At 38.3% G+C, this 12427-nt stretch overlaps 1 protein-coding gene and 1 long non-coding RNA gene across 6 annotated transcripts in view; one reads left to right on the top strand and one right to left on the bottom strand.

Annotated features, from left to right (window-relative positions):
* The window catches only part of LOC114045701, a 17363-nt gene extending 7954 nt beyond the window's left edge, over nucleotides 1-9409 (top strand). The window contains exons 1-3 of one of the 2 annotated variants that reach the window (XR_003569422.1): nucleotides 1372-3085; nucleotides 6869-6987; nucleotides 8472-9409. This is a non-coding gene — a long non-coding RNA (uncharacterized LOC114045701). Of the gene's footprint in view, nucleotides 1-1371; nucleotides 3086-6868; nucleotides 6988-8471 lie in introns of those variants that run through there. The other variant, XR_003569423.1, reaches the window with a different exon arrangement.
* HECW2 (HECT, C2 and WW domain containing E3 ubiquitin protein ligase 2) overlaps nucleotides 1-12427 on the bottom strand; it is a 433607-nt gene that overhangs the window by 24164 nt on the left and 397016 nt on the right. For all 4 annotated transcript variants that reach the window (XM_027865816.1, XM_027865818.1, XM_027865817.1 and 1 more), the window contains one exon: nucleotides 403-555. In XM_027865816.1, coding sequence (XP_027721617.1) covers nucleotides 403-555 — 153 coding nt within the window. The remainder of the gene's footprint in view (nucleotides 1-402; nucleotides 556-12427) is intronic.

The following is a 12427-nucleotide window of genomic DNA, read 5'->3' as shown; positions in this document are numbered from 1 at the left end:
TGTCTGAGGCCAGATTTGAACTCAGGTCCTCCAGACTCCAAGGCCGGAGCTCTATCCACTGCGCCACCTAGCTGCCCCTTAAATAAGCTTTTGTGAGCTAGCCTGGGAAACTTGTCATAATTTATAACATGTTTTTTTCACAGATAATGTGTTCTACGTTCCATGCAACCTATTTAAAAATTGTCTTATGAAAAAAAAATGATTCAATATATTGGAGACTGTCTATATATTTAAAAACAACCATAAAAGAATCAAATGAGCTTTCTAAGCAAAACTGTGGTTTTAGTCAAGAATTAAAGTGGATAGCTGTATTTGAAAAAAAAAATCAGAGCATAAGCATAACCTAGTGTTAGAGAAAAATAATTAGAGGAGAGCACAATTCCCAAAACCCCACCATCTTACCATTCATGGTGATTGTCTACAAAAGCAGACATGGGACTTATTTGTACTGTGTATGTATCATTAGCTGAATATTCAAATAAGCCATAATATGGATTAAAGAGTTCTCTGGATACCAGGAAGAAAAACTCTCTAGAAGGTCCACTGTAATCCAGCCTATAAAAACAAACAAAAAATTAGTGTTTTTTTCCACCCAGTGCTATATGTAGCAAGTGTATTTTACGTAGTTCATCATACAAGACGTCAAGATTAATTACCTAAGTGACACAAAGCAAGTTAAGTCACTCTAGTAAGAATTATAGAAGATTTATGAAACAGCTGCTCTTCTAGTTCTCAAATGTTGAGCTTGAAACAGTGGTGCAGATGTAAAAAATATAGAAAACATAAGAAATTGTTAAATAAGAACTGTTAAACAAGAGAAACTACACACTGGTGATTTCATTAACATTATATGCAAAAGCTCTTTAATAATAAAATGTATTATTCAAGAAGATGGTATGGCTGGAAAATGGCCCTGGCCAGGTGGAGAATGAGCATTAAAGACAATAGATAGCCTTGATACTACCCTGGTGCCCCCAAGAAATTGAGAGAATTAGAAAAGGATTTCTAAGCATATTGGGGGAGGACCTTCTATGGAGGACAGATGGCACCTCTCAGGATGAGATGGTATGACAGGATTGTGATCCTTATGTTTGGATGGAACACACATCAATGAAGGCATGGATTTATTAGAATATGTGACAAATTGAAGTTAATAAAGTACATGATGTAAAATTGTGAGAAGTGGGGGAAGAGAAGGAGGTCATGGAAGTTGTTTGTTTAGAAAAAATTGGGGGGGGGGGGTTCAGCCTCTTTCCAGTTATTCAGGAAGGGCATCCTGGAACTCTTATGATTCTAGGACAATAGATTTGGAGCTGGAAAGAACCTGTGAGATGACCTGGTCCAAACCTCTCATTTTTCACATGAGAAAACTGAGGCTTGGGAGGATGTGACTTGCCCAAGGGCAAAAAGATAGTAAGGGTGGCCAAATTGAAATTTAAACTGAGGTCTCTTAATTCCAACTCCATTGTGATTTCTACTACACCATGCAGAAACTTCCCACCCACTGTGGAATGAAGTGCTTCTTTTGCCATGCATTTCACTGCCTTCTTGACTGAAGGAAGAGAGAGAGGGCTTGCCAAATGGCCAAATGGGAATTTCAGAGGCGAAAGATACCCTGAGAAGATGATCAAAGCAGCGCTGGAATGTTTGGATTCAAGTGATCAAGGTTTAAAGTAAATTAGAGGAGACAAGGTTAGAGATAGCCTGGGGATTAGAAAGAGACAAGGAAGATGAGGAAGTGCTAGGCTGTCACCTAATAAGTGTTTTTGAATAGGAGGATGAATATCTTGAACTTGATCCATAACAATGTAGTAGAACATCTATGAGAGTCACAGTGGAGCTTAGGAGAAGATTGTGGCAGACTTAGGGTGACATTGTTGAATTCAAAGAGGTAAGTGAAGAGGATCACAATGGTCTGAATGAAACAATCAGAATCTTCTGTGGCTGAAGTTGTAGGGCCGCAGGAGAAAAATGAGGATTGAAGTATATTAATGCCATTCAAGAAGTAAGCTATGGCACCACTTCAAAAAGTAGTCAGATGCTTCATTTAGGAATTCACTATGGCACAACTAGGAAAGGGGAAGGCCTGTAGTAGGAAGATGAGCAGAAGAATGCCATTCACTTCATTCATTTTATTCATTATAAATCTCCATCTCTTGGGTTAGATTACTTCAAGAAAATGAAAAAGGATTCAGAAAATCATCAGATAAAGAGGAAAAAAAAGTACAATCATATATACTCTTAGGTTTAATGTATTTTCTGGATTAAGTCTCTGTGTGTGGTGTTGCTTTGAAGGCTATACAAAGTTGAGTTTAACAGACATGGTCCCTGCTTTCAAGGATCTGGAGATATCACATACAGGACATAGATAGCGGAACATGAAGCAAATGTATAAATGCTACAACAATTCATGCAATATTGTCTGTACAACAGGAGGGTAACATGTAAGCCATTTATTTCCTGCTTAAAATTTAGCCATCACATCAGAAGCTCATTACTCTTTGACTTTATTCTGGTAGCATCTTCACTCCATGGAAGAAGTTTTTGTTGCTTTCTGAAGAAAAAAATGAACATTATTTGCATTTTATTAGGAGTCTTACAGAGTATTACGCACAGTAAGTAAGTAGGTGCTCAAAAACATTGGCTGAACAAATCAGTGAAGGAATGAGCGGGATTGCAATTTTCAAGCTCAGCAGTAAGAGGTGTTTATGCTACTCACCACTGCCCCAAGAAAAAGAAAACAAACAATATTTTGCAGAAATCTCATAGCTAGAATATGTCTTAAAAGTCTAGTCCTTTGTAATATTCAAATAAACCCTTTAAAATGTTGATAACATTGTCATTCTTAGATAGAGACTGGCCTCTCTGTTTTGCTTCTTTACTGAGTTCAGAGCATAAATAAGATTAATACTCTCATATGGGGCAAAATAAAAAGGAATAGATTTTTTTCCCCCAGAGAGAACCAACCTAACCACCAACAATTGAACCAAGATGAACCATCCTTCTTCATGGGGCAAGTTTTCATCTATCCATTTTTTAATTCTGGAATTAGTCACAGATTCACAATAAGGTCAACACTTAGTTGGTAAGTAAGTTATGTTCATTTGTGTTTTACATCCTAAATCTACACAAAACTTAAGAGTAATTTGAAGAGCAAGATGCCTACTCTAGCATATTTAACTGAACAAAACATGTCAGAGCAGCACTCCATCCAGGCTATTTCTATCATTTCTCAACAGCATCTTTTATACAAAGAGTTAATATGACTCATATCAGATGGATCATTTGTTGCATTCCTGTTCTGCCAGTCGGGTTGGTTCCACGGCTAAAGCCTTGGCACAGAAATTCAGAAGCTCGTTAGCAGGCGTGTAGCCACACAACAGCTGCAATGAAGAGCATTTCAGTATCCAAATGTAGATGTCCTATGGTAGCAGTGTGGTTTAAGTTCTGGGAAGTGTTATTCAGGCATTTGCCTAACATCACTGTAGTACTATGCTGTTTGACATACCACACAAGCTGTGGGGGTTCTGGTATGAGTTGATGCATTTTTTTTTTCAACTAAGAATCACTGAAAATGGAACGTTCATGTGACAAATGCAAAGGAAATGATGTAACAAGAAACAAAAAAAACCCACAACCCCTGAAAATCATTTCCTGGGTGATGGCTTTAAGATAGAAAGATAGATCTTCAGCTGTCCCGTATGTCAGTTTGGAGACACACTGTTGTTGAGTTCACCCTGTCATAGTTATAAAAGCAAGCTGTTAATTATTGAATTATCTAAGAAGGCCTAGCAGGTTACTATGGCATTGTGTTAGAAAGCTTCCTTGCTAACAATGGTCTAGACCCACTCATACCAAATCAGAACTGAGAACACAGAAACATTCATTTTTCCTTATCAGGATTTGAATTATTTAGGCATCTGGTGGGTAGATACTTTAGCCAAGGTAAATGTTGAAGAAAACAATAAATCAGCTTGTCATTCCTTGATTTAAAACCAATAGTACTGAAGGGGATTACCATGGAATTTCATAGCCTTTTGCTTAGGAGGGGCTGCGTAGGACAATGAAACAAGGGCAGATTCCTCAGTCAGAAAGACAGGTCTGAATCTTGCATCTGATTCTCTCTTTCTTTCTTTCTCTCTCTGCCTCATTCTGGTCTAGTAGTACTTTATTTTTTTTCCTCAGTTACATGTCAAGAAAACTTTTAGTATTCATTTTTACAAGACTTTGAGTTCCAGATTTTTCTCCATCCCTTCCTCCCTTCCCCTATTCTGAAAATGGCAGACAGTTTGATATAGTTTATACATGTGCTATCATGTAAAAAATATGTCCATATTAGTCACAGTTGTGAAAGAAGAAACAGATCAAAAGAAAAAAAATTAGAAAGAATAAAATAAGTGAAAAAAGTATGCTTTGATCTTCATTCAGAGTCCATCAGTTCTTTATCTGGACATGGATAACATTTTCCTTCATGAGTCCTTTGTGTTTGTCTTGGATCATTGTGTTGCTGTGAAGAACTGAGTCATTCATAGTTGACCATCAGACAATGTTGTTGATACTACGTGCAATGTTTTCCTGGTTCTGCTCCTTTCACTTTGCATCAGTTCATACATGTCTTTTAAAGATTTTCTGAAACCTGCCTGTTCATCATTTCTTATGGCATAATAGTATTCTATTACATTTATATGCCACAGCTTGTTCAGCCATTCCCAATTGATGGGCATCCCCTCAATATTTTCCAATATTTTGCCACCTGAAAAAGGGATGCTATAAATATTTTTGCACATGTAGGTCCTTTTCCCTTTTTTATGGTCTCTTTGGGATACAAACCTAGTAGTGGTATTGCTGGATCAAAGGTTATGCACAGTTTGGTTGCCCTTTGCGCATAGTTCCAAATTGCTCTCCAGAATGATTGGGTCAGTTTGCAGCTCCACCAACAGTGCATCAGTGTCCCAATTTTCCTACATCCTCTCCAACCCAATACTATCTTTTTGTGACCCTGGGCTACTCACTAAATTCTGAGCCTCAGTTTCCTCACATGGAAAATGGGGATAACAATATCTGCAATGCCTATTTCTTTGGAAAGCTATGATCATAGATAAGATCTTAGGATCATAGATCTAGAATGGTAAGGGACCATAGAGTCAAATTAAGCCCACAAGCATTTATTAAGTACTTACTACATGCTAACACTGTGCTAAGTACTGGGGTCACCTTTGTTTACCCTCTTACAGATGAGGAAACTGAGGGATGTTGCAAGGATTAAATTTTATAATGTATGTGAAGCATTTCACAAACTTTACAGTGTGACATATATGTCAGTTATTACCATGAGGTGATAGCTAATTAGATAGCTGATAGATATATGGCTGGAAGGGGACTAGAGGCCACTGAGCCCACTGACGTCCAGAATGAGAGGTTACTTGCCCAGAATGATATGGGTAGCAAGTGTCCAAGGCAGGATTGAACCCAGGTTTGAAGAAAACCTAGAAACTAAGGAAAACTCAAGTCTAGCACCTTTTCTAATTGGCCACATTGCCTACTATTATTATTGTGAATAATGATAATAATAAATGATTAATATACTAGCTATGATTTATTATTTTAAGATTTGTATTGCATCTTGCAAATATTCACTTATTTTATCCTCATAACAACCCTATGTGCTATTATTATCCTCATTTTACAGAGAGGAAACAGGCAGGCAGAAGTTAAATGTCTTGCCCACCAGGGTCACATAGCTACTGAGTGTCTGAGATTAGATTCAAACTCAGGTCTTCCTGATTCTTGAGTTAGAGCCTTGACTCTAACCCTTTACTACACGTGACTTTTGTCAACCTTTATGAACCTCAGCTTTCTCATCTCCAAAGTGGGGCAAATAACATTTAACACTAGCATTTCCTAGGGTTGTTCTGATGACAGTACTTTATAAACTGTACAGTGAACTATACAGTTTACATGTGAGCTATTAGTATCAATAAAGGCTAGAAATACTAATTAAGGATTACCAGATGTAGTCTGGGCTTAACATGAAGGATTATATTTCATTTGTAAATGTTAGAAAGAAGTTCCAGTTTCTCTTCCTCTTTAGATGAACTCTTTTATCCATCTTGTGGCGAGCAGTACAGAATGAAATGTGGCCTGGAGTCCAACTGCTCTGAAACCCCCAAACTAAAATTATTTGCACACATCCTCTCCCTGTTTGCAAGCTGAGTGACTGACATCATTTGATTGCACATGAGTAATAATGAACTCATTCTTCATCTTAAATAAAGGCACCTTTTGACAGGGTTGGCCATAATAGGAAAAAGGGGGAGGTGAAAAGAGACACTCCTTTTCCATACTATTACACCTTTGTTGCTTCGGGGTTCTCAGAAGATAAGGACTCATCCAGGGTGTAGCAGAAGACCATAAGCCACCTTCTCTGCCTTACCACACAAACATATCCTTGACTCTCTAGGGCATAAAATGCAACCTTTAGTTCCAAAGAAAATAATAAATTGGAAGAACATGTGGCACTTCACTGTTTATGAGCACAAAGCAATCGCTGGTATGCTTGTGGGAGCCTGAGAGAAGGCAAGCATAATGCACATTTTCCCACCATGTTCTGTCAAGATGACTTAGTTACAGGCCACTGCATAATTCCACTTCCCCTTTGCTCTCTGGCAAAAGATGACCAACCTGTTAAGTTGGGAATTTAGTGGCATGAACAAAACTTCCAACTATGACCAAGTCAGATTACCCAGTTTCCCTTTTGTAAGAAACCAGGCAACAGGGTTAAAAAAATGTTCAGCTAACTAGGTTGTTATATATTATAGAACTGCGAATGGCCTTAGACATCATCCAATCCCATCACCTCATTTTACAGATAAGGAAACAGAGAGAGAGGTCATGTGACTTGCCCAGGACTACACAGCTAGTGTCTGAAGTAGGATTTGAACTCAGGTCTCACTGACTCCAAGTTCAAGTCCCAATACCACTCAAGAGGTAAGCAGCAGATACTAATCTAATGTCTCTCTCCACTACAGAACATAGTCATCTGCATTAATAATGGTACTGACGACTTCAAAATTCTTGCTAATTCTGAAAGCATTTTTATGATTTCTTTTTAACAAAGGCATCTGTGATACTCGGGGAATTCACATTATCTCAATTAAAATGCCTCCTGGAGGACCCTACAAAGGGCAGATCACACATTTTCCAATCATTTATCTTGCCTCAATCCTTCTTTGATTCCAATCTATCATGAGAATAAACTATAGTATCCCTTGTACTGATGCCAAAGATTAGCTTCAAGGAGAGTTTGCTCTCTCTCAGCAAACTTTCTGATTCATACCTAAGCTGACTAAAAACCATTAAAAAATTTTTTCTTTCTATATTTGATGGCCTACTTGAAACACAGATCCTACAGGTTCATACGAGCATAACTTTAGAGCTGGGACAAAATGGGGATACTAATAGCACCTACCTGCCAGGGTTAGTATAGAGGATATAATATTTTTTTAAAGCATTTTTTTTTGTGAGGCAATCGGGGTTAAGTGACTTGCCCAGGGTCACACAGTTAGTAAGTGTCAAGTGTCTGAGGCCAAATTTGAACTCAGGTCTTCCTGACACCAAGGCCAGAGCTCTATCCACTGCGCCACCTAGCTGCCCCGAGGATATAATATTTGAAAAGCACTTTGCAAACCTTAAAATACTATATAGGTGCTGCTGACTATATATAGTCATTGTCACTGTAGTCGTACTCAAAGTAGTTAGAGGTCATTAAGTCTATACCCCTTATTTTAAAATGAAGAAACTGAGACACAGAAAGGTTATGTGACTTGCCCACAGTGATATAGCAGTGTCTAATGTAGCATTTGAACTCGGGCGTTCATGATTCCACGTTCAGCCCTTTATCTTCAACTGTATCATTTATGCATACCATAGCTCAAATTTGTTCATTGATCAGGGCAAGCGATATCAGTAAGTATCTGGAAGAAATGTTTCTAAAAGACAACTGAGCTCAATTCTAATTTTATCTAAGGGGCAGCTAGGTAGTGCAATGAATAGAGCTCTGGACCTGGTATCAGGAAGACCTGAGTTCAAATGTGACCTCAGACATTTACGAGCTATGTGACCCTGGGCAAGTCACTTAACTCTGTATGCCTCAGTTTCCTCATCTATAAAATGAGCTGGAGAAGGAAATGGAAAACCATTTCAGTATCCTTGCCAAGAAAACCCCAAATGGGGTCACAAAGAGTCAGATGTGGCTAAAACAACTGAACAACAACAACTACAATATTTTAACTAAAATTTGACAATATTAAAATCAATTGTGGGGCAGGAGAGTGAGGAGGTAGTTAAAGGCAAGGTTAAAAAAAAAACCCTAGAGAAAATGTAACTCTCTTATAGACCAATGAGTCCATAATTCTGGGGCTTCTATGAAGTGAGGTATACTTTAAATTTACATGTCCTTTTTATCATTCCAGAGCCAAGTGGCAAAAATACTTAAGGTAAAGTTGGGGAAGACAGCTGAACCTAACCAAATACCAAATGTGTCCAGGAGGTGATAATTTAAAGGTACATTGGAATAATTTTCAAGATACCTCAAAGAGCGGAAGATTCCAAAAGAATGAGAATGGATGCAAGTGGTACTTCTACTTAAGGGGGAAAAAGGCAACTGAGAAAACATCGACAATTACCAACCATCACGAGCTTATAAGATCATGGATCTAGAACCGGGAAGGATTCTAGAGGTCATCTTGTCCAACCTCTTCATTTTATGCATGAGGAAAATGAGTCGCAGAAATGTTCAGTGATTTGACCAAGGTCACACAAGAGGCAGAAATGCTGAGATTTGAACTCTGGTCCTAAGACTCTAATCCAATGCTCTCTGCTTTTTCATCTCTAAAGACTATGGGAATGATTTGTTCATGAATATCATGGGTTTCTTTAATGAAAATTTGAGGAAGTAACAGGCTTACTTTTGTATATGACTTTTATAGTAGAACACATTTTCACAGTCATTCAGTTGATCAAGAGGTTCAAATAATATAAAGCTTAACATGTTTTTCTCAAACAAGGTGTTTCCCACACGTATGTAAAAATGTCCTATGGCAGATGCAACCATAGAGAAGGCATTTAATTAATGCTTGTGGATTGATTGTTATTAATACTAAGTGAGACACAAAACAAAGAGATATACTTACTCACATAGCAACCGCCCTACTTTAAGCCCTCAATACTTCTCAACCAGACATTGTAATAGCCTCCTAACAGACCTTCCTTCATTCAGCTTCTCCCCTATCTAATCTATCCTTTCCCCAGCTGTCAAAGTAATATTCCCAAAGAATATGTCTGACCATGTCATTCACTGCTGCTACAGAAACTTTATTGGCAATAAAAACTCCGCTGTTCACCATTTAAACCCATTGTGATCTGATCTGGCTTTAGTCTATCACACTCTCAAAGGCCCAGCCAAACTAGCCTAGTTCTATTATTGTTCCCTGTGCATGATAATCCATCTCCTACCTTTGTGCCTTTGCAAAGGCTGTCCTGGACACCTGGGATGTTCTTCCTCTTTGGCTTGGGTCTTCCAACTCCCAACTCCCTTCAAAGCTCAGTTGAAGTGCTACCTTTAAGAGTGGTTGCTCTAGTTTTTAGCGTTCTCTCCACAATAACTTTGTATTTAATTTGTACATATCCTGAATTTCCTTATCTTATCTGAAGTTACTTAGTGAAGTTGTTGAATTTACTTATCTGACTATGCTATATTTTCCCAGTAGAATCAAAAGACCTTTAAAGTGGTCCCTGTCTGCTACTGTAGTTCTACCCCACTCTCTCACCTCTGTAGTAGACAGTGTCTGGAGCCAAGGCCAGTGAACTTATCCCCAGCATTCAAAATTTCTTCATTTGTTGTAACCAATGGTTCCATAAATGGATGGTATGGTGCTGGCTGACAGAGCACCTGCATTTTATTGGTGTTAATTGTTAGGCCAAAATTAGCATAAGCGTCAGAGAATCTATCCATACTTTGTTGCATCTCAGCCTCAGAGGCTGCATTAAGTACACCATTATCTGCCTAAAAGACTCACACAGGGCAAGCACTCACATGGTGGTCAGAAAAAGCAATACAAAGACACTCTCAAGGTCTCTCTTAAGAACTTTGCAATTGATTGCATGACATGGGAGACACTGGCACAGGACTGCCCAGCACGGCAGGCCCTCATCAGAGAAGGTGCTGGGCTCTAGGAGTAAAGCAAAATTGAAATAGTTCAAACTAAAGGCAAGATGTGCAAATTTAGAGAATCCCCCCCAAATGTTCATATGGACTATTTGTACCTGAACTGTGGTAGAGCATTCCCAGTTCATATTGGTCTGATCAGCCACAGTTGGACACACTGTTAACTTGACTCTAACATAGTGATGTCATTTTAGTCTTCTTTGAGAACAAAGGACAACCACACACATACACACACACACACACACACACACACACACAGTGTCTGGATCAGGAAGGTCTCTAATAAATGTTTGTTTATTGCTTGATTGCTCAAAGGTGATCACCAAGGCAATGGAAGATATCTCCTACAAAGCCCAAATCTAAGAATAACTTGCTTTCCAAATGCTCCATTCACATAAGCCAAATAATGCCCCAGACATGCCTCAATGACATTAGTCCTTTCAGGGATAACAGCTCATTCATTTTTATTTGAAAAACAAAACAAAACCAAAGTGGATGAAAAGTCTATATTTTCTAGATCAGTGCTGTCAAACTCAAATAGAAATGGATCCCTGGCTGCCAAAATGACTTGGAAAACTACAAATTAACATTACGTATGTCATATTGTAATTTTATTTATTTTTGTCAAACTTTCCCCAATTAACATTTTAATTTGGTTTGGGCTGCACTGGGGGTCGGGGGTGAGGGTGGGGAGTTGTCACTTAGTGTTGGACTCCTCTGGTCTAGATTATACCAAGCAGCTGGATTGATAGTATATTGAATTTGCCCATCAGCAAATTCATATGCTGTGCACAAATATACATATTTACACATGCATATAACATAGATCTGGATGTTTGCAGATAGACAAAGTGCTGACTACAAAGCAGAATAACGAGGATGATAAGATTAGCCTGTAATGTGCATTTGAGAAATGTACATGTTGAAGGATTGATTCCAAGCAGCATGCTGCCACAAAAAGCCCCTCATGTTAAAGTCAATATTTTCTTGGTAAAGCCATATGGTACAAGATGTCACAAGTGTCAAAAGAATCAGCGTGAGTGGTACAGGGATGCCCCTCTGGCACAAAGAAAACTTATAGAAAGTCTTGGATGAGAATCACAGAGGATGAGAAGGTATAGAGGAGTCATTCTTGTTCTGTGCCAATGGAGAGAGTAGCCAAGAGTGTACCATAGTGTAGAGGGATTGAATCTTAGTTTTAAGTTTAAAGCTGCACTAAGACTTTTGGGACACCTTGTATGAAAACTGGATGTGCAAAACTTTTTCTGATTCTTTTATAAAATTCTGTTAAATTTTTATCATAAACTAGATCTGCCAGAATTTCAAGTTTTTCATCATTACAGCTACATATGAAACAAAATGATGCGTATATTTAAAGCTTTCAAAGCATTAAAAGGAAATATTTCTAAAGGGCAACAGTACAGCTAAAAGTAGTAAATATTTCAGATTTGCTTTTATTATTTTAGTACAAAATATTTAAATCAACTTGGATTCCCAGTGTAAATCAGAGTTAAAGACTAATGATATTTTATTATTTATTTAATATATTTGGGGAAATAGAAATAAGTGCTTAATTTTAATTTGTTCCTATCTTCCTCCCTAGGAACAGCAACCTGTTGCTTTTTCAAAATTTAGTTGTTCCTCAATTCTACTTCTCTTTAAGACCAAGATTAAGTATGTATCTAAGAAAGAGACTCCAGCATAATACTAGAGTGATGTCAACAGAATCTCCTTCCATATGCAGCTGCTTAGGGGTGAGGTCATGAAATCAGCTGGTCTTGTTCATTTAAGTTTGTATTGTGGGTGAATAGGCCAAAGCAGTCCCTGGGAACAGCCCACTGTGGCTGGAATAGTCAAAGCCTCTACGAACTTTCCTGCTTCTTGTGTTCTCTGTGGCTTGTCCATAGCTGTATTTCTAGAAAAGGAGAGCCACTGGGAAATGGGAGAGGAGAGATTATCTGTGTTTATCAAAGAAAAAGGTGCCAAACCCATTTCCTCTTGCATTGCTCATGGAGATGGAAGCAACGTGTTCAATTTACAGGAAAGCTGGTTTAGGATAATCAAGCATCACAATAATCTGTTCTCTTCAAGGCTGGGGCACAATGGAACATAAGATCCTAGATTTAGAGTTGGAAGGGACCTTAGAGTCATCACATCCACTACCCACGTTTTACAAAAAGGGAAACTGAGGCCCACAGGAGT

This window comes from Vombatus ursinus, unplaced genomic scaffold, assembly GCF_900497805.2.
Source record: "Vombatus ursinus unplaced genomic scaffold, bare-nosed wombat genome assembly UNPS02014779.1, whole genome shotgun sequence".
Classification (NCBI taxonomy): domain Eukaryota; kingdom Metazoa; phylum Chordata; class Mammalia; order Diprotodontia; family Vombatidae; genus Vombatus; species Vombatus ursinus.
This window is presented reverse-complemented; position numbering and strand designations above follow the sequence as displayed.